This window comes from Protomyctophum bolini (assembly GCF_963924005.1).
Source record: "Protomyctophum bolini genome assembly, chromosome: 20".
NCBI classification, from domain to species: domain Eukaryota; kingdom Metazoa; phylum Chordata; class Actinopteri; order Myctophiformes; family Myctophidae; genus Protomyctophum; species Protomyctophum bolini.
In genome coordinates, this window is record NC_137881.1 from 28,589,968 (window position 1) to 28,615,314 (window position 25,347).

The 25,347-nt window shown below is 43.1% G+C and overlaps 2 protein-coding genes across 3 annotated transcripts in view; both read right to left on the reverse strand.

The window, feature by feature from the left end:
* The window catches only part of phka1a (phosphorylase kinase, alpha 1a (muscle)), a 292,774-nt gene that overhangs the window by 159,724 nt on the left and 107,703 nt on the right, over positions 1-25,347 (reverse strand). The gene's annotated exons all lie outside the window — the stretch shown is intronic.
* Positions 5,978-14,046, reverse strand: LOC308335571 (small ribosomal subunit protein eS4). Of its 2 annotated transcripts, none has more exons than XM_080792646.1 (7): positions 14,000-14,046; positions 13,333-13,410; positions 12,445-12,625; positions 10,074-10,171; positions 7,801-7,972; positions 6,929-7,086; positions 5,978-6,123 (listed from the first exon to the last, which is right to left on the reverse strand). In XM_080792646.1, exons 1-7 carry the CDS (start codon positions 14,000-14,002, stop codon positions 6,022-6,024), a joined length of 792 nt encoding a protein of 263 aa, XP_080648772.1. In that variant the 5' UTR covers positions 14,003-14,046; the 3' UTR covers positions 5,978-6,021. The 2 variants fall into 2 exon arrangements, with proteins under 2 accessions (XP_080648772.1, XP_080648773.1); XM_080792647.1 differs by lacking the exon at positions 14,000-14,046 and adding an exon at positions 13,885-13,907.

Sequence of the window (25,347 nt, forward strand, 5' to 3'; positions counted from 1 at the left end):
CAAAACACTCCATATATGGGCAATTGGGCATGCAAGGGGACACAGCTGACATCACACAAGGCCTCTGGCCCGTGTCCGTGTTGCAGAACTGGTGATTTAATAAACAAAATGATAATTCAAAAGGACAAACGTGATCAACCAGGGTTCTAATTCTGTATCGAGTCTCCGTAGTAAACACACAAAACAATATGTCTCTTCCTCTGATTAGCGCGACCGCTTCCACTGCACACCAGAACAGCAAGTAAAACACAAGATATCCCATAATACTCCTCGTCCGAGCCTCAGCCCGTCAACACAGTTAAAGGAACAATCCCCCTGTATATACCTTAGGGTTACAACGTCTGTGTGTGTGTGTGTGTGTGTGTGTGTGTGTGTGTGTGTGTGTGTGTGTGTGTGTCAGCATTTGCATGAATGTGCAAAACATGCATGTGCGTGTGTCAGCATGTGTTTGTAGGAATTTTATGCAATTGTTCTTTGTGCTCACAGGGCTCTGCAGAGCAGAGCTCAAGCCTGGTTCGTCTCATATTTCAAACAGTGCAGTACGTGTGTTTTTACTTGAAACCGGTCTCAGTCACATTAAAATGGGGACAACATAGTTGAGGGCCCGATCTTGCCCTTACCCCTTAAACCCCTGAACTTATTTGCCATCTATTACTATTTTAAAACATTTTAGAAATAGTTCAACTAGACAATCTACATCGACATGTTGTGAACTTGTAGTTTAGCAATTTTAACTATTTTAAAACTGTTTAAAATAATAATAAAGGGGATATCAGGCCGAGCATCATGACAGACATGCATTAACAACATTGTCCATACACCCGTGACCGAGTACAAACATGCACTTGAAAATAGTAAATAGCTGATAGTAAGTGATGATGTAAGGAAAGAGAGAACAATCAGAGGCATTTAGAAACAGGAGCATGGTGTTTGGAGATGAGTAATGATCGATAGACACTTTAAAGAAATATTGAAGGAGTTAATGGATCTGAGGGAACTGGGGATATGTTCTACATGCATTTGACTTTAACTGCATGATCGATCAATATGCAGTGTGTGATGTGCACCACATCTTCACTATTATAAAACTAAGACTAAAACTAAATAAGAAGGGAAACTTAAACTCGTGAATTCCTAAAACTAACACTAAAACGTATACACTAACTAATACACATTATTTACGCACACTGCAGTTGAGTGTACAGGGAGGTCCTACTCATTTAAAGCAATGGAGAGCAGTCCCATGCATGAGATACATGGCATATTATATTCAGCAATGAACTTGGTTTCACAAAGAGGTCACCTGAATGACACACAATGAATCCTCATAAAAAGATCATTTCTAATCACAGATGCATGTTGTTGCACTGCATAACCTGCGGACCGTAGAGAAATGAGGTCAAAATCAACACGCTGAATGAAGGTGTCATGCTCAATGTCAATGGGCAATGTGTTTTCACCTTAGCCAACAAGAGAACCGTCTATTCTACAACAGTGGAGTTTTGTTAAACAAAGGCTGTCTTCTTGCTAATTATGTTTGAACATTTATTTTCATTGATTTGAGAGGGAAGAATGTATTGAGTCACTTAACGTATGCACAATTTCAAAATAAGTGCTTTCCTTAATAGTTTATAGGGCCCAAATTAGCCTATAACCACAGAAAGGTTAGGGTTTAGGCCCTGAGCCTATTCTGTCCACTGTCGTTGAGACACCTCGAGGCTCGCGAGGCGCACTCGAGCAAGCTGCTCTGCGATCAAGTTGCCTGCACACACCTGCCTTGTTTAATGCCTTGTTGTTAGTACAAACTTGTACGTATAAAAACAAAACTGTTCTTTATTCAGCTTGACAAGTGATCCAAAACTCACCCTCTCCATCCGGCCCATCCAATCTAGCACTAACGACTAACCGCCTCGGAGCATTCTGATTGGATCCCTCTGGTCTGGTGGGTGTGATGACAGGTTATGTCAACGCCTGTCAGAGACACACGTGTGCTTATTTACTTTTCTCTTTTTACATATTTCCCAGGGGGGGGGGGGTTATTATTTCCCATTTTGCTAAATCTTTCATGACACATAGCGGTACATTCATAGCCTAATATATTTCATGTCACGCGGGTACCGAGTGAATGTTGTTTTTTTTACTGCATAATGTATGCATACACAGTGTGTGTACTGTACACACACAGCGCGGTGGTGTGTAAGTAAAGCGTGCGATGCATGTTGGCAGAACTCGTTGGCGCGATGTCCCCACTATAGCCCCCCCCAAGCGATGATGTATGAGTATGTACCGTACGGGCTGTCAAAGAGCAGACGGTCAGACCTGTCGTGAGATACCCTGCCTGCACGCCTACGCTCCACTCACACACGCACGCACACACACACACACACACACACAGGTCTAAAGTCCAGGTCACTGCAGAGGAGAGCTCTATCACACATGAATGCACGTACACGTGCATGTGTGCGTGTTTGTGTGTGCAGGCCAGACTTCTGCGGTGCAGAGCAGGCTGGCTCGCAGCAGTCGCCATATGGACAGGTACTGAAGTCTAGAAAAACAGAGCGAGGGAGAGAGAGAGAGAGAGAGACAGAGAGAGAGAGAGAGAGAGAGAGAGATGGAGAGGGAGAGGGAGAGGGAGAGGTGGAAGGATAGTTGGAGGATGAGAGATGTGGACAAATAGACAAGAGGAAGTGGAAGAGAGGAAGAGTCAGGGGCTGGGTGGGTATGAGAGTGGCGGGATAACAGACAAGGAGTTGGATGATGAACACAAGGAGAGAAAAGATAGGTGGGGAGGTGGTGAGATGACATGAAACTAGGTAACGGATGAAATGACAACAGAGATATCAGTAATAGCCCTGATCAATGACGTGATAGACTGATTGACATTGATAGACTGATTGATAAAGTGATAAACCTGAATGATAAACTGATCAATTAATTGATTGACCAAATGATGAACCGATAGGCCGATCGACGAACCGAGACACACAGAGGGGTTTGAAATGGGACGACAAAAATGACAAGTGCAAAAACAACAACAACAAAAAAAAGGAGATTAAGCACCGCTTAAAAAGGGATCAGAACGAAAGAGGGAATCGGATGAACGAGGGATGACATGAAAACACGTCACAGGGACGGAAATGAATCAAACGAGCAGAAAGGAGGAGAGATGGCGACAGACACAGCTAGAGTAGGGAGAGGGGGGGGGGGGGGGGGCAGGGATGAGTGGAGCGAGACCAGAGATTAGCATCAGAGTAGAGAAAAAGAAACAGATGGGATTGGGAGCATGGGATGGATGGATGGAGGGAGGGAGGGAGGGAAGGAGGGATGAATTTAGAGGCAGGAGAGCAAGTGATGCTACACAGCTACTAGGGAGCCAGATACCATCAATGTAAATATGTCACAGGTTTCAACGTGCTAGTGGACATTATGTTGACATTATGTTGTTTGACCAGACATGAGCTCCATCTTCTATAGATCAGTGGTTCTCAAAGTGGGGTTTGGCCCCGGGGACCCCCAGGGTCCTTGGGGGGGGGGGGGGGGGGGGTTCCAGGGAGTCCCCAGCTAAATGATTAACATTTTAACCACTTGAACCCCATTTTGATACTCTGGATGTTCGGAAATAGCTGGTCTTCAAGCTACAGCGCTTTGCGATGTGACAAGTTGTGAGCTTGTAGATCGGCTATAGAATTTGAAACATTTAGAAAAGTCTGGAAAATGTTTGAAGAATTTGGAATCATTTAGTCTTCTGCTATGGGGGTCCGTACTACAAATTATATTTTTAGCGGCCACATATACAGTACATATTCATTTGCAGGTCTTTGACATGAAAAAGGGGCCATTGTTCTGGAAAGATATTATGTTCCGCTTGCTGTTCCATGTTCTGGGTGTAGGTGATCTTGCAGGGGTTTCTAAAACCTTTTGCAGCCCAAGACTTCTAGCCCTGAGGTCCCTCAAACCATCCAGATTTCCATCACATCACATCTGCCATATACTACACACCAGCCCACATACAGTACAGTACAGTACATCTCCTTCTGGCTCGCCTACTGCTGAGAACATGCTGGCCAGATGGCCCGAGTTTATTCTAAGTCACTGACACATTTGTACCATCTATAATTTAGTCAACTATCCAGGTTAGCTTCAAAGTCTTCTTGATGAGACGCCTAAACAAAGGCAGCAGTCAACAACCTTAAGCGCTATATACTATACTATACTACTATATACTTGACCAAACAACGAATAGCTAGAATAACATGAGCTTGTAATAATCTACAAGCTTAAGCTCTGCTAATTTAAAATAAATAGTTCATCTGTTTTGCAGTAAGAGTATTACATTGTCAAATCTGCCCCAAATAATGAGTTGATGGCAAACGTTCCGTAATGATTCAAAGCATTGAAAAAGTTACCAATAGCAAAGCATCAGTGTACCTTCTTATTTAGTTGGTCAAGTTGCAATCCATGTCGTCACCTACAGCACCATTTACAGGGTTCCCACATTTGCAACGATACATTTTCTGTACTTCTCCAAAGTATTTCACTCCATTAATGCTTACACCAGTGTGATATCATATCAATGCACCAAGACTGTCTTGAGTGAAGGAGTCTCATGATAAAAATCGATAAATTCCAATACTTTTCCAGCCTGTAAGGTTTTCCAAATTATAGGACATTTCAAAATATTTCCAGGAATTTCATTAATGTGGAAGCCTGCATTTAATGTCCAAGTTCCTACATATAAATCATACCAGATATTTAGATTTTTTTTCACCCAATCCAAATTGTCTGCATCCTCATCTCAAAAGTCTAGTCTTCATTAACCAAATAACAAAATCTATATTAGTATTTATTTTAGCCTTAATGCAATGTTGTTGCCATTATATTTAGTCTTTTGAACACCACACCATTTAGTCTTAGTATTCTGAAATTATTAAGTCTTAGTCGACCAAATATCAAAAATCTTAGTCTTATAGTTTTCGTAAACAAAATTATTACGGACACAGAATCAGTGTACATGTGCAGTAGTAACACCAATACTAATCCCAAATACACTAATCTCAATCATTAATCTGATGGCACCATATGCACTGCTCGTGCTCTGAAGACAAAAATAAACTACACTGAAGTTTAAATTACAAGTTACTTGTGAAGCATTCAGTTTATGATCAAAAGTGACTTAACTGGGGGCACGGTGGCACAGTTGGTAGTGCTGTCGCCTCACAGCTAGAAGGTCCTGGGTTCGATTCCTGCTCGGGACGCTGTGGGTGCTGGCGGCGTGTTTCCTCCTCCGCGTCATCAGTGCCCATACCCGAAGGCGGGGTTGGCGAAAGGGCCTTTCTGTGTGGAGTTTGCATGTTCTCCCCGTGTCCCCTAGGGTAGGTACCCTCACAAAAAACATGCAGTAATCCTGGTCACTAAACTGCCTCCCCCTGGCCAGCCGGGGCGCCTGATGGAGGGGGAAAGGAACTGGTTGGAATAACGTGTTCCTTCCACGCGCTACGTCCAACCAGGGAAAATCCCCCGTCAGGTGTAAAGGAGCAACTTGGACACTCAGGCATGAAGGAAGTGTGAGTTCAAATCCGTTGCTCTCCCCTTGTCCCCCATATATTGGGACTAGGTTGGTGGAGGGTGTGTAGAGCCCAGGATCACATTAGATGATTGACACAGGGGTGAAAAATGAGTTACAAAATCGTGGGATAAAAAATATATATAAAAAAAAAAGTGACTTAACTTTTACAGTACACCAAATGTTGTTGCATGGGAGAATTTATTCACTCGTTCCAACATTTACCTTCAAATTATACATTTAACAATGCAACATACCTACACAGTATAAGACTAACTTTTTCTGCCAAACTTACTTACAGTTTTACACAACTTCCTCAATTCAATTCCTAAAGTGGAATCACATTGTGGTGATCAATGTATGCAGGGGGGCAAACGCATGCGGCATTAAAGAAATCACACCAAAACAAAACTGTAATCTTTTGTATACAACAGTTTATTTAAACATGGGCCGTTGGTTTAGCTGCTGCCCTGCTTGGCTGCCATCCTTTTGTCTCTCTCCTCGGCAATGGTCAGGCGGATACCCTTTCCTCTGGGCAGGGAAACCCAAGGCTTGTTGCCCTGTGGAACACAGACCAGGTAGAGGGGTTAGAAAGAACAAACAACAAGTCGGTGAAAGGGAAATGCCGTCAAGAGTCATTCTTCATTTACTCTAGATTCAAAAGAGCGATCTACCAGTTTATATAGCTAAAAGTACAGAGCCAATCCCGGTCAACTACTGTAAGTACTGTTTTACTAAGTATAGCGTTTAAGTGGGGTTTTTGTAGACTCTGTGAAAAGCATCTCATCTGCCCTGCAGAGTGCAGACAAGAAATGCTTAAAGGGCCACTTCGCCCCTTTTTCAACCAGAGCATATTTTAATGATATTTAGGACACGAGAAACACTTTCCTGGGCTACAAAGTCCCTCTAGTCAAACAGACCTTTTCTGGCCATAGGGTGCAAATTTCAAATTGTGCTACCGTTATCTACTACAAATGCCATTAACATTGAGTGACTGCAGTTTCTTCCAGAGGTGAAATGTCCCTTTATGCTTTGGCAAAAATAAAAAAATATTTCTTTTTATATAGGAGGAGCTCAGAACTTCTTAGAGAATGCACATTTCACTGTACATCAGGCAATTAGAACTGTCATCAATGCTCCATATCTCATCAGTGTTAGTAAGTCTGAGAAAAGCTTTAAGACTAACAGATCGAGTCAAAACCACTCTATAGTAGGAGGAACTTTTACACTTGCATGTAAGAGGACTTTTGCGAGTGATGGGCAGTACATTTCATTGCAGAGCATTATGTCCTGTTGCCACAGCTACAGAGGGCCTCGTGAGTTTCTGTACGTCATGTTCCATTTCTTATGCAAGCCCTTCCTCACCTTGCCAATTACAAAAATGTTGGCCAGCCTGGTAGCAAATGTGTTGCCGGCGGTGTCCTTGACGTGCACCACATCAAAGGAGCCAGGGTGGCGCTCCCTGTTGGTGATCATGCCAATACGCCCCAAGTTAGCACCTCCTGTCACCATGCACAGGTTACCTGCAGGGAGGGGACAGAACACCAGGTGGTTAGGCTTGCATGAAAACTACCATCCATAAGTTTGCCATGACCACTTAAGTCCTTTATACTTCAACAAATAGCATAAATGGCAGACTTACAAAATAAATATCAATAATTTTATTTGAGGAGCTCAGAACTTCTTAGAGACTGCACATTTCACTGTACATCAGGCAATTAGAACTGTCATCAATGCTCCACATCTCATCAGTATTAGTAGATTTATCACATTTATCACTGTAGTGTACGTCAGGAAATTAGAATAGTCAGTGCTCCATATCGTAATCACATCAGTACCTGTAAGTCTTTGAGAAAACAGAGAAACTTAACCGATAAATACAAAACCACTCAACAGAAGATAATTTCTTAACCCATTTACTGATTTAGGATGACGTAAAAAAAAAAGGAGTATATTATATTCAAAGATTTGTGCCGCATTTTTACGATTTTTCAAAAATAGCAGACCTACAAGCTCGTAGATCTACAAGCTATTTTTCAATAGCTAAAGTATAACATAATGCTTAGTTAAAACACCAAAAGGGGTTCCCGTCCAAAATGGGTTAAGAAGGACTTGTTATATGTGGTTGCGTGCCAGTGTCGCACACACACACACCAAGGCACGGGCAGACAAGTAAAAATCTCTCTTCATACCAAACACCCAGATGAGTACAGTGGAGACAACCCATTAAGCCTTACCAGTGTCAAACTTGATGTACTCTGTGATCTTGCCGGTTTCCAGGTCGATGCGGACAGTGTCGTTGGACTTGATGAGGGGGTCGGGGTAGCGGATGGTGCGGGCATCGTGGGTCACCAGGTGGGGGATTCCCTTGGTGCCGACCAGGAGCTTCTTCACCTTGCACAGCTTGTACTGAAAACGAGGAAGACGGGGACAGTTAGTATGGCCAATGGCTGCTTCAGTGCTTCTCATTCTCAAAAGAGGCTAGTGAATCTCGACTAAAGCCAGCGACGTTAAAGATACAGACTGCCACATACACCTTCCTGCATTCAGGTCAAAATAAAGTTGAGCTGGCTTTAACTACCGGTATATGAACTTAAGGTTTCAGTGAAGCAATGAAGCTGTACGTTTTGTTTCAACATTTCCACCTCTTCTCCCCCCCCCCCCACATACTTTCTGCCGTTCCGTAAATTAAATTAAAACCTCATTCTTGCCATTTAACCCTTACTCAGTGTGGCTCTATCTTCATCAATGACTGCTCAGCAGAAATGTAGCTGGCCACGCTTGGTCGTTTTATAGCTTTTTAGTGTGAACAGAGGAAGGCAGTGTAGATCTGACATGTGGCGAATTAGGTAGAAACGCCAATCCATGCACAGCTTGTAGTAAAAAAAGACAAGTCAACAGCCAGGGCAACCGTGTTGGCGGTTCAGAGAAATGACCAGAGGAAGTGATTTGTGATAGTCTGCTTGTATGTCATGAAACTCAACAATGCTGAAACTCTAAATACTGTTAGGGCGAAAAGTAGTGCATCCCTAGTAGATGGGGGAATTCCTTCCTGCATTTACCCAGCAGATGGCTTGAGCCTGTTTGTTATTATGGCAACTGCTTATTTTATTAAGATTTTAAAAGAGCTCAGAACTTCTTAGAGGATGGATTGTGCATTTTCATTGCTGATCAAATCCAAAAAATGTCATCATAGCTCCTTCCTATGAAGTGAGTGATCCTAGTACTGGGTGATCAGGATCCCTCTTGCAGTACGTTACAACTGCACTCCTCTACCATACTAAAATAAAGGGACCACATGGCGTGAACCCTAGCGTCCCTGTGCTGGAAATGTCATGATAGGACAACACTCCCATAAAGTGAGAGGATCCTACTGAATGCTGTGCCGTCATATCATAATAGGCAAACATTTAGCAAATATAATGTCTCCAAAGAGCCTTTAAGTAGGAGAAATGGAGGGAGCCTAGTACAGACCCCTGATAAGACTCTGGTCAACAAAGTATACAGGCCATGGTTTAACCCATTCTGAACGGGAACCCATTTTGGTGTTAGCACCATGTCATGCTTTAGCTATTGAAAAATAGCAGATCTACAAGCTCATAGCGCGCCACCGAGTGGCGCGCTACGAGCTTGTAGGTCTGCTATTTTTGAAAAATCGAAGAACGACTGACATTTTTAGAATCTGATCTCAGGTCAGAATGGGTTCATCAGACCAGTGTGTGTCCAGTGGAAACCTCGTATGAATCTGATCTCAGGTCAGAATGGGTCAAGTAGTTACGATGCACAGATTGAACCAGTCACCCTTTTCATCAAGTGGGGGAAATTTACAGCTTAGTGCAAGACTACTTTGGAAGAGGTTTGGGTTGTGTAGTTTCTTACCATGATGTGGACAAGAAATCAATTGCTTCAGTGATTAGAAATTGAATTTCAAAATATGCAAATATTATCATGGCAAGGCAACTGCACAACCCAGTGGCCTTGCACTTTAAGCATTACACTGTAAAATGTGATTAATCTACTCAACAGGGCAGCCCCACAGTGAGACAAGACAAATGGCAACAGGTACAGCCTCATCCTCTTCTAGTCTAGTGAATCACACCAGGGCACGTTGGCAAGCCAATCAATAACCAGCTAGTACTACGGATGCAGCAGTAGGACGGTTGCCCTGGAAGTGACAGACTAGATAGATCCTCCAAATAACACACGCCTTGTCTAGTGTCCCATCCGCTTTATGAGTATAGACTACTGACGAGTGACAATACATCCAACATCAACTAATTTGCAGTGACATGATGCAGCCTTAACCAATGTTCAAGTCCACCACAACTCTTCACCGGTTTTGCACCCACCGTTTGTAAACTAAACTCTCCTGGTGAACTATGACATTTTTACTAGAACAGTCAGGGTTTAGTACACAGTTTTGTCACAAGCACAACCCTACGTGACAACACTGACATACATAGATGACATGTCGATAAGTTAAGACAACAGGAAGATGCTCAACTCTCACCTTGGACTCCTCGGCTGTGATGCGGTGAATGGCGAAACGTCCCTTCACATCATAGATAAGACGGAAGTGCTCTCCAGTCTTCTCGATGCTGACCACATCTAGTCGTAATAAAGTTTTAAAAAAAAACATTAGTATTAAAAACACAAACCATGGCATTCTCCATTCTGGGGCTAAAATTCAGCAAAAATAGAAGATCTACAAGCTCACAACCACCGAATCGATTCAGTGAAGAGGGGGAAAGAAAAGAAGTGGGCCAAGGATAGACCTCTGATGAAAATATGAAGGCTTTTAAGATAGTTAACACCTTTGAAATGGTCCTAAAGCAGTTCTCTTTACCTGGTCACCAACAAACCAGAAAGCCACTGAAAATAACGGGACACCAAAATCACAGGAGCCATTTAATCAAATGTACCAGCCAACTAGGATGTTAAAAAACAAACCGGTTGCCATCTGTCCAAGTGATTTATTAATTTACACAACCTCACCAACCGCTGGCAACAATTTCAACTTAAACAAGCAACACTCACTCAGTGTCACTTAGTGTTAATGTATATAAATAGGCTGGCGTTGCCCTACTGAGTGTGTGAGGCTTCTGCTGGCCTTGGAAATTAAAATGCCACACCTTGGCATGAAGCTGCTGGCTGGCACAGAACAGAGGTGAAGGACCTGACTGGGTGAGAGGCCTGCGGTGCCAGGACAGAGGACAGACGTGTGGAGATGAGTTCTGTAAACACCAGCTCCAAAAGCTTGTCACTGCTAGTGTCAATTACATTTGATCTTTTACAGTAACTAGATTTAAGCAATAGGGACAAGATCCGGCAGGCTAATTATACACTGATTATGCATTTTCTTTTCAGAAATGGTTCAAATATAAGTTACAACACATCATGAGCTTGTAGATTGGCTATTTTTGCTAAGATTTCTGAAAATAAAAACACATTTATGCCATATCATCATATCCAAAACCTGACATTAAGTCTCATAACGAGATATTATATTGATAAATTACCCAGCCCTAAAAAAAACATTTACATAAATTGCGTCGTAGAATGTGCACAAGAGAGCCAGAAGGTTGGCTTGTGAATGTAAAAACACTCACATCAAGCTTTGCTATTCAAAAAAAACATAATATCCTCTTAGGAGCATCGATAGTGGATTCGGTAACTATGTCCTGGCTCAAAGGCAGAATCAAAGACGTCTCATACTGAATGAATAACACTTTAAACCACAAGATTAGCAGCAGGCAAAAACACTCGTCACTATACGAGTTTGTTTAATTCATGTCAACTTAGTCTAGATGGAATGCACCGTTGTTAAAGGACCACTTCACCACACAATTTTGTCTCCCATAGAAAGGTTGTGGGCTGTTCAGAAGTTGAAAAGTGGTCCTATTTAAGTCCAGGATTTCACTGTAGAACTCAATATTTGACAGTCTTAACTGAAAGGCTGCTAGTTTTCTACCTCCCAAACTAACATCAGTTAATTCAATTGCATGGCAGTCCATTCAGTATTAAAATGGATAAAAGCAACAAAAAAAAAAAAAACTAAAATACTGTTACAGCTAGTCTCAGCCCCAAAAGAGATATTCTAGAATCCAAGTTGGGTCGAGGTATTCATCTGAATGAGACTTTTTCCAAAATATTAAATGTGACACCTGGTAAATTGAAATCAACTTGAGGTTGAAAATAGATTAACAGGCATATAAGATTGTGTTTTTCTTTTTAAAGGTGGAGCTCAGTACTTCTTAGAGGATGGATTGTGCATTTTCATCGCTGATCAAATCCAAAAATTGTCATCATAGCTCCTTCCTATAAAGTGAGAGGATCCTAGTACTGGATGATCAGGATCCCTCTTGCAGTACGTTACAACTGCACTCATGCAGTTGGCACATAATGGGCAAAAACTGCCTTTCTACAAGCCCAACATGAGCATCTAGATTGGCTATTTTTGCCACTTATTGTGTGACAAAGTATAGGGCTTAAATGACATTCTAAATTATACATCTAGAGCCAATATTTGTGAAATCAAATCAAGGTACCAAGAAGACAGATCTATCTGTGCCACGCTACGAGCTTATAGGTCTGCCATTTTAGAAAAATCGTGAAAATGCAGCACAAATATTTGAATATATATTATTTTACAGCGAACGTTTTTAACTAAAATCTTTTCTTCTGAGGGGTTCCTGGAATAACATATTTTCAGATGGGGGTCGGTGGCCAATTACATATAGTTTTTGGGGTCCTTGACATGAAATATGGAGCACCACTGATACAGAAAGAAATTTCGATATCAGGCCTAAATGGGTTAAAAACAATCATTTAGTATTTTATTCCTCTCTACATCTCTTCACTCCATCCACTGAGACACTCACCCATGAATCCAGCGGGGTAGGTGATGTCGGTGCGGACCTTTCCATCGACCTTGATGAACCTCTGCATGCAGATTTTCTTGACCTCATCACCGGTCAGGGCGTACTTCAGGCGGTTCCTAAGGAAGATGATGAGGGGCAGGCACTCCCTCAGCTTGTGGGGACCGGTAGAAGGGCGAGGGGCCTAGTAGCAGGGCACACAGGAGGACACAGTCAAGTCAGGGGTACGTCTCTATGGTACACAGACAAGGCTGTTCGGGGAGGGGAGTGGGGAAAATCGGAAAGCTTGGATGCATCTCTACCCCGATCTGTAACTGTCCTGTGAGGCAGCGGTGGCCGAACGGTTTGCGGAGCGGTCTTGATATCGGAAAGGTCACTAGTTCGTATCCCCGGACCAGCACGTTAAAATGACCACCGCTGAAGTGCCCTTGGACAAGGCATTGAACCTCTACCATGAAATGTTCTATGAGCACTGGCCTGGCTGTAAACAAGTTATTGAGCTTAGTCCAGTTACCCTGGGTAAACATAGTACCTTTCCTTTCCCTAATGCGGCACTGGCTAGATGCTTGCCTGTCTTACAAGGAGTCAAGGGCACAAATAATAAATAAATAAAAAATAATCCAAACCACTGAAATCCAAATGCCTTATATTGCGACGTTGTCCGGCTTTGCCACAGATACACTGAACCAGTTAAAGCACAATTTGACTGAGAAGCCTACACAACCATCTCCTATGACACAGATATGAATTTATGCCCCCATCAAATGAGGGTGTCTGATGCCCCCCAAAACAGGAGCACGTATAATAAGACAACTCGTTGCATGACAGCTACTGGTAGATATGTTCTTTGCGTTTCTGGCCAGTGATAAAAAAAAAATCAAGTTTACTTACAAAAACTCCAGTGAGCTTGTCCAGCATCCAGTGCTTGGGCGCTGCGACGCGCTTGAGATGCTTCTTCGGTCCTCGTGCCTGCAGTCAAAGAATACCACGCACACGTTAATAAATACAGACAAGACAAACGCAGGAATATATACACTTGTTTGTGCGTGGAAAGGATAACACGTGAGACCATCAATTGACAGACCGCTTAGCATAGCATGCTAATGCCCCACTAGCAGCCGCAGTCCCAGACCATTACTCTGGTTGTAGCATTTTTTTTTACGACCGGGTAACACCACAATATTGTTAAACAAATACGTTTGCCAAATATTGACACATGCACTAACAGCGGACGAGTTGAGGCATTAAATATAAAATGGGGAATACTCAAACTCTTCTTTATAGAGCTCCGTACTCCGCTACATGAATTAGCAACAACGATGCTAACTGCAGTCAAATGGAAGCCCGGCGCCGAGGAGTGGAGCGGGGGCTGGCGGACTGGTTTATAATAACATCGGTATATAAAAGAACATCGTTCGCTGTGAGTTTAATATGGAGCCTAACCATCGCTAAAGATGTGATATCATAGCGTGTCGTTGATAAACGTGTGATATTACAACGACAGAAAGCGATGTTTTAAGATTATTTCAGAGATGGACCGTGAGAAAATACTGCTCACCATGTTGGAGTTTGAGCGGAAAAGGACCTCCTAGCTTCCGGACTTCGGTGATAAGACAGGTTACGGCTGACGAGAGGGGACAAAATAGACCATAGATAAACCGCGATGCTAATTACTGACCTCTACCGTTAGTGATTGATTGATTTAAATATTTATTAACAGTTTGCAGAATTACAGTACATTTCAAGCGCAAACTCAATACAAAGACCGTTAACTGTGAGTGGACGACCCAATTAAGCATTACACTTGTTTACAAGAGTGTCCACCATGTTTAATTAATCAAACAAAACTTCTGTGGCCATTACGGGGATCGAACCCGCGACCTTCGCGTTATTAGCACGACGCTCTAACCAACTGAGCTAAACGGCCTGACTAAGCGGACGGACAGCGTAACATCAAATACCATCAATTACACTGGTTCGTATAAAAAAGCCTATAATATCTTATAGTGGAAAATGTATAAAAATGTCTTATTTTATATTTCAAGCCACCAAGGCAAGGAAAGTTATTTTTTATTTTTTATTATAAAACATAGAGATATAAAGACACAGATCATTATAAAGAGAGAGAGAACATCATAAAAGATAATTTAATAAAATATTAAAGGTTGAAATTAGGCAGAATCACTTTTCCCCCCCAGATTATATAATTGAGGTCTGTAGCCTGCAGATTTCTAGGAGAGGTTGTTCCAGATATGTGGGGTGCATGAAAAATTAATGCTGCTCTCTCTCTCTCTCTCTCTCTCTCTCTCTCTCTCTCTGTCTATAAGATATAATTTAATTTACAGTATAACTGAAACTGTGACGTCACGTGACCTCTGTATTGCAGTGTTTTTAATAAATGTGCTTTAAAAAGGTCAAAGGTCTCTCTCTCCCTCTCTCTCTAAATATAAAATGCTCATTAAAGGCAGAATCTCAAGAGAAAGACTGTGTGTCTGTAATAATGTACCATTTGTCCAGGGAGTGCTCACATTCTTCACATCTCATCTCTCTGTCTCTCTCTCTCATCTCATCTATACCCTGTGTGTGCTATGTGCGTATATGCATGCGTGTGTGTCTTGGCCAGGAAATGCCAGCGCTCAGCGCTCCAGTCGGAGCCAAAGCTCTGTTTATGTATACCAGAGGCAGATAAAGCCACTCCTGGGTCCTGGTGTATATAGGCTGCGTACGTACAACTGTTCCCCTGCCAAGAGACAGCAGTGAGACAGACAGACGAGCGGTCCCACTGCGTCACTGGCTCTCCCATGGCTCCTCTTCCCTGTTTCATATAATCAGCAACCCTGGAATCTGGATGGATGAAAGTCTCTTTCTCTCTCTCTCTCTCTCTCTCTCTCACACGCACACACACACACACACTTGTTTATTGCTAGATTTTATTTTAATTTTATAATGTGAATTATTTTTTGTTTTATTGTTCTGTTTTAGTTCTATACATCTGTATTGCATTTGTTTTATTCAGGACCCCGGGAAGACTATAGAGAGGCTCATTCATGTGTCACTAATGGGGATCCTTTAATAAACATAAACACTTCATGTTCAGCCATTCATGTAAGGATGGAGGAGGTCTTGGTCACAAGAGCAGGAAAGTGCTGACCTTAACAACTTATCAAGGAGTTGTTATCTTGATGTTGGATAGTTGTGGTCTTGATGTTCTTCAGTTTTGGGAGCAAGTTAAGAATGATTAAATTGCAGGTTTAGAATTAGAATCTCAATACAGACAAGGTTGACAATTAATAATCGAACAGAGACTGGTGCTGGCGTGGATGCCTTATATAAGGAGGGGATGACGTCACAACTAGGTAGGTGTGACGGCATCCCTGACAATTCAGGGGTGACTGTGCGGCTATACTTCGTATCCCCGGACCGGCACGTTAAAATTACCACCGCTGAAGTGCCCTTGAGCAAGGCATTGAACCCCTATCAAGAAATGTTCCATGAGCAGGGCCAGGCTGTAAACGAGTTCTTGAGCTTAGTCCAGTTACCCTGGGTAAACATGGTAACTTTACTTTGCTCAGGAGGTAGAGCAGGTCGTCCAATGATCCATGGGTCAGTGGTTTGAATCCCGGCTCCTCCTGTCCACATGTCGAAGTGTCCTTGGGCAAGACACTGAACCCCAAATTGCTCCCGATGTGTTGGTTGGTACAATAGACAGTTGGTATACTTGCATGGCTTCCACTGCAATCGGTGTATGATTGGGTGAATGTAATGCACAATCTACGTAAAGCGCCTTCGATAAAGGCACTATATAAATGCACCATTTACCATTCATGTTATGTCTTTGGGTATAGCCTGCCCAATATATAGCCTGGCTAATAACCCAGACTCAAATCCGCCGGCAGGCAATTTTCGGCTGACTCGGTCTGGCTTATTAGCCAGGCTATGCCCAATAGGCTCTAGTATGGGACTGCATGGGGGAGTGGCGGGGCTAGTAGTACTGTTGAAGCATTTGAAAACTAATTTGAGAAAGCTAAAATGTATAAGTAAGGCTCTCGAGCAGCCAGACTGGTCACCGCCAGGTTGGATTGTCGTGGACGTCATTTTTGTCAAAATTCAATTTTTTGCCATGTCGGACATATACAAAATGAGTGAACCAGAAACACATAAAGAGATAGCCCTGAATGACCAGTATAACTGAGAGTGTACAAATGGAGCCTTACAGCTCCATTTGGTTCCATGTGTATAGACCCTCAGAGAGTTGATTTGCAAGGGGTGTGTCCTTGCAAATCAAACTATGGAATATATATTATGCCATAGTAAACCATGTGTCATACATATTCTGAAGAAAACCTGGAGATGGTATTATCATGATCAAATTAAGAAAAAATATATTACACATTATAATGTGTAAAATCTTTGCCACGGACATGTACGGACAGATTGATAGGTAGTAGAATATATAAGTATACGTGACAATGCTGCAACCGGATATGCAGGCATTGCGTCCATTATTTTCGATAAAGTGTGTGATAATGCTTAACCCGTTTAGGCCTGACCTCAAAGTTTAAAAGAATTCTTCTAAATCCTCCAGTTTTCTGAAATAAATATTTTCATGATTTTTCAAAATAGCAGATCTACAAGCTCGCTGCGAGCTTGTAGATCTGCTATTTTTAAATAGCTACATATTGACAGTTACATATTGATAGTTTGACACTTCATATTGACAGTTTCACACTAATAAAGTGCATAAATGACTGGAATGACTTTGCTGAATAAGTGACTTTTTATAGGCTATAGCCTACTTGTACAAAATGGGTTCTTCTGCATGTAGGCCTACTACTATATGGATGTGTTTTTACGTCCAGATACCATAATGCGCAGGAATTAATTTTGCTCCTATGCCACCAAAATGTGGAACGCCCTACCAACAGCCATTAAGACATGAATCTCTTGACTCCTTCAAAACCACTCTCAAAGGTCACCTACAGAAGGCTGCAATTCGTAATTTCCCCCCGTAAATAAAGTCAGAGTCCCCCCACCTCCTTTTCCCCTGGCTTACTGTATATGTTTGTTCCTTTATATGATAATTTCCTGTTTATTTAAATACTGATTAATTGAAAATGTTGGAACCTGTTAACAAGTGTAATGCTTAATCATGGTGTCAGCCACAGTAACAGTTTCTGTATTGTGCTTAATTTGTTTGAAATGTACCCATTCTGCATATACTGTGAAATAAAAAAAGATGCACGTAATGTCCAGTAGGTGGCGGCAATGCAACACAAAACACACTCTTCAAACTCTACGCACACATCACGCTCACATGCAAGTGGAACAGAAGTCACTGAAATCCACCAGGTTTGAGTTGAGTGTGTGTGTGTGTGTGTGTGTGTGTGTGTGTGTGTTAAGTAGACCGTAAAAACCTGGACCAATCCAGGTAAGGCCGGCCGGCCATCAAACCCCGAGTCTTGATGAATTGAACAAAGTGGACCCTGTTGTAAACAAGTGTAATGCTTAATTGGGTCGTCCACTCACAGTTGACAGTCTTTGTATTGAGTTTTGTGCTTGAAATGTACTGTAATTCTACAAACTGTTAATAAATATTTGTGACAACAAGGTATATTATCTCCTTAATCCATGGTTTCTACAAACAAAGGAATACATTAGCACCTAGTGCAATGGCAAAGTACTCAGAATACAGCATATTATCTCAACATTATGGCAAAGTGAGTAATAACCGATCAACATGTTGTACAAATAATATATTAAAGTCTATACAGTACATGGGAACAAAGGCTTACTTTGGTCAAGTACGCATGGCTGGAGTAGTGGGTAGACTCAGTGAGGTCTGCAGGTGCTGCATGTTGCCTGCAGTGTGAAGGCTGGAGACTGAGTGAGAAGTGTGGGGTGAGTTGCTGGTTATATGTGGCACACCTATAGACTGTGATTGGCTAATGAGTTGAGTGGTGTGATGGCAAACACATGTGTGATTGTGGATGCAGGGAATGGGGAGTGTCTCCACCAGAGGCTGCCAGTCAGACAGCATGCAGATAATTCACAACAGGCGTCTTACTGGTTACTATAAGTGTTGATGATTTACTAACTGTTTATAAAATCAATAAAACGAACCAAATGGACCCAGTCCATTTGTTACTAGTCTACCATTACTACTACAACTATTCATTTTAACTCATTAATTATACCAGTAAGAGGGCGAGACAGGTCAGCTCCATATATGGAGATCTAAGGGTTTGAGGTCAGATGTAGTGTATAGCTGCATGGCCGGCTCCATATTATGCAGATCTGGGTGATGATCCAGTCTTCTCCATTTATCCAGGGTTAGATGAGGTCAGTGTCGAGATCTTTATATTATGGAGATGGCCATATATGGTGGCGTGATGTCACGAGGCGTGACCATATATGGTAGGCGTGACGTCATGCACCAGCACTGTTGCACTTTGGGTTATTGTACGGTATATGGTTATTTATTTGTATGCCCAGTGGTGGAGCTCTGAACTGAATTTCGTTGTCTCACGCAAGCAATGACAATAAAGATCCATCTAATTCTATCTATCATATATGGAGGAGTGACGTCATGAGGTGTGACCATATATGGAGGAGTGACGTCATGAGGCGTGACCATATATGGAGGAGTGACGTCATGAGGTGTGACCATATATGGAGGTGTGACCATATATGGAGGAGTGACGTCATGAGGCGTGACCATACATCGAGGTGTGATGTCATGAGGTGTGACCATATATGGAGGAGTGACGTCATTAGGGCGTGACCATATCTGGAGCCCGAAACCAATACCGGGAGATGCATGTTTTCATAGTAAATGCGACCTACAGTCGCAACAACAATCTTCTACAGAATAATTATCAGACAAGAATGAAGATATTTCCGATCAGTATTCGACATCTTTATTTTTTCTCCCAAACGCAGAAAAGGTAACAAAAATACAAGCATTTCTTCTCCTCCTCCTTCCAAATAAGATCTAGTTCATTTACATATTCATATAGATGTACATATACAAGTGAGAGCCCATGGAGACCAAAAGTGCTTTCTTTAAAAAAAATAAAGAAAATAAAAATCATCTTTGAATAATATTCATTATCGACTGTCATTAGGGAAGAAAAACAAAACAAACAAACAAAAAAACAAACAAAAATGATAAAGAATTAAAAGAAACTCAATTAAGAACAAAGCAAAAAACACGATAGGAACAACCGTTAAGTGTACAGCTCTCCCCTCGTTAATGTCTAATTGAGATCAGACTTATATACTTTAGTCTAACAGTGGTTCTCAAAGTGGGGGTCCAAGGACCCCCAGCCCGAGGCCCTCCGTCCGTGGGGTCAGAACCAAGTGGACCTTTATCTGTAACTGTCTACACTATGACAGTGTCAGAGTTATTATGTGGGGGTCCATGGCCTAATAACCCCAAACTGGGGGTCCTTGAAATTAAAAAGTTTGACAGCCACTGGACTATATAGTGAAAGCTGGAGGGGGGGGAACAAAGTAAAAGAATCAGTGCAGATAAGCTGTACAGCTTCATTGAAACGGGTGGACTGGGACCGCGGGACAGTGGTTGTACTGAGCATCTTTTCAAACATCGCCATTGAAAGAACCACCTTGTGAACCTGCCGATGTGTTGTTTTATAAGCTTACAGATCAGCGAAGAGATTTGGTATAGAGAAAATAAATTAAGTGGCCAAAATTGGGGGGGGGGGGGGGACCTTAGTGGACGAAGTACACATAGGACTTAAGTGGTTAAAAAAACCTCCATATAGCAGTTGCGGAGGCTAATGTGTGTTGACCCTATTAGGCATATTATAGCGCTCGTGTCGCCCTGTTTATATGATACGTTGTGCTTCTCGTTTGAGAGAACGTGCAGAGCAGGTGGCCTCGGAACGAAAAATGAAGAGCCGCTCAACTTTTCATCGACCACGTCTCACTTTGTTGACTTAACCAGCAACTGTTCCCTAGTATATAGGCTATAGGCGTTGCCCTTTAGAATGATTGAAAATGTTGTGTGCTTATAGATAGAGCAATGAATTCAGACTTGAGGTATGCCCCCCCCCAAACACACACACACACACACACACACACACACCAGTGATTTGAACATGTAAAATAACTGCACATACAGGAAGGTCCTCAGTAAATTTCACTCCCAAGCGTATAAAACTCCCAGAGTTAACAACACTGATGATCAAACCCTGTTTATATGGAGTTGAATCTAAACATTGCCTTTTTTGTTTTCCAGTCCAACACAGCCTTGCCTCACACAGCCAGCCCAGCCGCCCCCAGCGTGTGAACAAGCTCTTTGTTATCATGTGATATACCGTACGTGTCACCAGGGTTTGAACTGAGAGGGTTCTCTTTGAGAGAGCAAACGCCGGCCACCGGGTGCTCCGGTGGTTCGAGGTCAAATCACCTAACCAGGAAAAGAGAAACTCGGGTCAGTTTATGTAATCGCCCTCCTTTATATCAATCGAATTAGGAATACGTGTTAAACCTCGTGTCGGCGGGGGGAAAACGATCCGTCATTTTTTTTTTACGAGCGCGAACGACGAAACCCACGACGACCTGGGAAAGGTTGCGGTGAAAGGAAAACCGAGACCACCCCGACCCCCCCCCCCCTCCCCCCCCCACCGTAATGAGGGCCCGACTTTGAGAGCTGATAGATGTACTCAGCGGGGACCGGTCTGCTTTATGAGGTCACCACCAAGAGGAAATGAAAGACTGAAGCAATTTAAACAATGTGATCTATAGCAAACATGAGAAACTTCTCAGGGGGATGTGTGTGTGTGTGTGTGTGTGTGTGTTCGTGTGCACTTACGTGCGTGCTTGTACGTGCATGTACTCACTCACATACACACACACACGCACAGAGTGAAAAATACCATTCTCAGCTGGGTTTTGAAGGCATGACTCGAAAACAGTGTTTGCCACAAAATCAACATGGCCGCACAGATGGAGACAAATCACGCTGTTGTACTTGTAAAGAATGCTATAAGAATGTTTTCATAACCCATTTAGACCAGGACACAGAAACAGCAGGGGGGGGGACACGCAGGGGTGTAACCACTTGAACGTAGCGTTCCTATTCGCTACGGGGTGGGAGGGAGGGGGGCGAACATTCGCCGTGAATATAGCCAACCTAAAATATGGTGATTCTTTTTTAGGTTGGATATTTCCGACAAAGAGATTTGGTTAAGTGGTTTAAAAAGGGCCGGGGTTGATGAATGTTGAAGTTCTCCTGCTCTCTTTCCACCGCTTCAGTTTGTTCCGTCTTTCACCCCGCTCGCACGAACAAAATGAAAACGAGAAAAGTAAAAAAAAAAATCAAAACAAGGCAAGGATCTGCTGCGCGCTTGCCTCCATCATAGCGGCGGTGGTGTTGTTCTGGGTGTCATAACTCAAAACATCCAGATCTAAAGAAAGACAGGAAGGAGTGAAGGGAGAGGGGAAAAGGAGTCCCATTTTTTTCCCCTTTGGTGGGGTTTTCATTAGTCACTGCTGGTCATTCCTTCTCGGGTTTCATTGTAAAAGAAAAGGGCGAGAGAGAGAGAGAGACAGAGAGACAGGGAGAGAAAGGAAGGAAAGGTTGGCGTATGGTGGTGACTGCCTGATTGACTGAAACCTGAGGCCCTCACCAACATCAAAAACAAGTATAGAACAGTGTGTGTGTGCGTGCGTTTTCACGCATGTGTACGTGCACACATACACATTCTTGTGTGTATACTGTGTGTTTGCTGGTATGTCAGTGTTTGCATTTATAGTGTTTAGTGGGAGAAGAGCCAAAGTGAAAGAGAGTACTTGAAGAGGTAAGCGTGCACACTTGAGGAACTCAAGATTGGAAACAAGTGTGTGTGTGTGTGTGTGTGTAAGCTGACCGGCTGATCCCATTAGTAAATATATTAATGAAGTTCAGTGGTCTGGTCTTCCTATGTGCACAGCTTTGCTCATAGTTTCCCCCCCACGTGCACGGACGCAAACACACACACACACACACACACACACACACACACACGCACACACACACGCACACACAAACCTATAGCGGTAATGTGTAAGTGAACAAGTGGCTGTTTCACGGCTGCTACTTCCATTACTCCTCTGTAACACCATCCTTATGGCCCTGCGTGTGTGTGTGTGTGTGTGTGTGTGTGTGTGTGTGTGTGTGTGTGTGTATGTGTGTGTGTGTGTGTGAGAGACAGTTGAGCGAGATGCATGCGTTTGTCAGTGTTTTTGGACTTGGATGCTAGCATGTATTTGCCTGCGTCTGTGTGTGTGTGTGTGTGTGTGTGTGTGAGAGACAGTTGAGAGAGATGCATGCGTTTGTCAGTGTCTTTGGACTTGGATGCTAGCATGTATTTGCCTGCGTCTGTGTGTGTGTGTGTGTGTGTGTGTGTGAGAGACAGTTGAGCGAGATGCATGCATTTGTCAGTGTATTTGGACTTGGATGCTAGCATGTATTTGCCTGTGTCTGTGTGTGTGAGAGACAGTTGAGCGAGATGCATGCGTTTGTCAGTGTATTTGGACTTGGATGCTAGCATGTATTTGCCTGCGTCGGTGTGTGTGTGTGTGTGTGTGTGTGTGTGTGCGTGCGTGGTGCGGGACCCCCCCAGTGCTCCAGATGACAAGCAGTACTGTGTATAGGTCCAGGTGAAAGGCCTTTGTCTGGCCCGTCTACTCTAGAGCCTGTCTCTCCTTACCGTGACAGATATAGGTCACACTGGCGCATCAACCCGACTCCTCCCGTCAAAAAAACCTACACACATAGCAACAACAAGTACAGCTCTTATGCTTAGCGGTCTCTCCTCAATTCACCCCCCCCCCCCCGGGGTCGGATCGCTTTCAACCGCCCACTATACTGATACAGTGGTTGTCATAGTGTCGTCAGACCCCCCCCGAGGGTCCTTGAGGGGCACCCCAGGAAAATGTGTTAAGAGTTCAATCACTTTACAAGCTCACTCACAACGCGCCACAGTGTTCCTGCCTATGACATGCCCCCCAAAAAAAGGGTTGAAAGTGTTTAATTTCAGAGTTAACCTTGTTTGAAGGAAATCCAATCAGAGAATGTATACTGTCTAAAGGATGACTTTTCAGATCATAGGTTTCGCTCTCCTCGTCTACAGTATAGGTATAATTATTACTGGCCTTTTTTTTCCTCCAATATTTCTCCAATACCAAGCCGTTTTATCCCTCGTGGTTACTGCACTTTGTAAGGGCAGCATAGAGCTGGCCGAAGTCCTGACGTCACTCGCTCATCCCCTGGTTCATGGACCTTTTTTTTCTCAATGGAGAATAACATGGGGTCAGCTCAAAATCGTCTCATATAATATGGTCCAAAGATTAACAAACCGTCTCGTGCGATATTGTCAAGGGAGGTGTCTCGTTTGTATCGTTTACGACAGTCAGTCAGTCAGTCATATTTCATACGGTCTGTTTCTAGCGAAATTCTAACTAATTCAGCAGCAGTAACAATAGTGTTTCTCTCTCAGTCAGTTGATTCCTCATATCCATATGAGTGAAACGCCCAGTTCTTGAGGCTAAAAATCCCCCCTATGGGGATCACAATCAACGAGAAAGTACATGAACCTATGGACTTATAGCGCCCTCTATATACCGATATTGACGTCAGACTTCGGTGCTCTATACTTCAACTAATCTCACACAACTATATGATCTTCTCTTGGGTCCCCCCCGCTGGCACCAAATACCTTCAAACGGCGGGCGGCTCCACAGGTTAATGAGTAGCACTTTTTGGGAACTTTTTTGACATTCAAACGTTAGAGGAAACCAGCGGTCTACAACGAACGACCTGCAAGTCAGTGGTGAAGGTGTCCTTCGATGCCACACATTAACACCATTTTGGCGTTAGCATTATGCTATGCTTTAGCTATTGAAAAATATCAGATCTACAAGCTCGTGGCGCGCCACCGAGTGGCGCGCTACGAGCTCGTAGGTCTGCTATTTTTGAAGAATCGTGAAAAGTGACATGAAAGTGTTTGAGAACGACTGACATAGAAAAACTGCTTTTTCAAAAGAAAACAGTCAGGATTTTAGAAGACATTTTTTTTGGCAGAATCGTTCCCAGGTCAAAATGGGTTAAACACCGATCCCTCTGTGGGCCACAGTCTTGAGGAGAGCATTACTGCCAAACCGTGCGCAAGAAAAAAAAAAAAAATCGTCTCCACTCAAACGATGGCCTACTTCTAAGGCCAGGACAACGCCACCACCACGGCACACACAAAAGGCCATGTCTGTATACTGAGTCCGAGTATCCCTCGCCAAAAGGAGGCTGCATTCACTCCATTTGGGTCAGAAACTCTGGAGGAGATTCCAAACAGAAGTCGCACTCAATTCATGTTCTATAGGTGATTTAAGTGGACTCCAGTCGCAGTGGTGTAGGATTGGGTTGAACTTCAAACAAAAAAAAAACACAAGGAAAAACCCCCCCCAAACAAACAGAGAGAGAGAGAGAGAGAGAGGAAGAAATGTGAGATGGCCGTTTCTCAAACAATCAGTTTCTTTGTGGAAACCGAGACACATGAGTCCGTTTCCCCCCCCGGGGAGAGGAGAGAATCTAAATTTGTCCACACAGAGAGAGAAAACAGGAAACCTAGTGTTGACCGTGTCACCATAGACCTTCACGAGTCTCCATAAACATCACATCGTCGCTACTGTATAATACGTATCCAAGAGACAGGAGGCTGCTGTTGTTGTTGTTGTTATTGTTGTTCTCTTTGCCTGTAACACGACACTCACTCTGAGGCCAAGAGCAGTGCAGAGACCGAGGTTAGAGAAGGAGAGAGAGAGAGAGGGATTAAAAAAAAATGCAACAGGTGTGTCTTTGTCATCTGCCGTTTCCCCCCCCCCCCCCCCAGCACAGACGGCACCTCC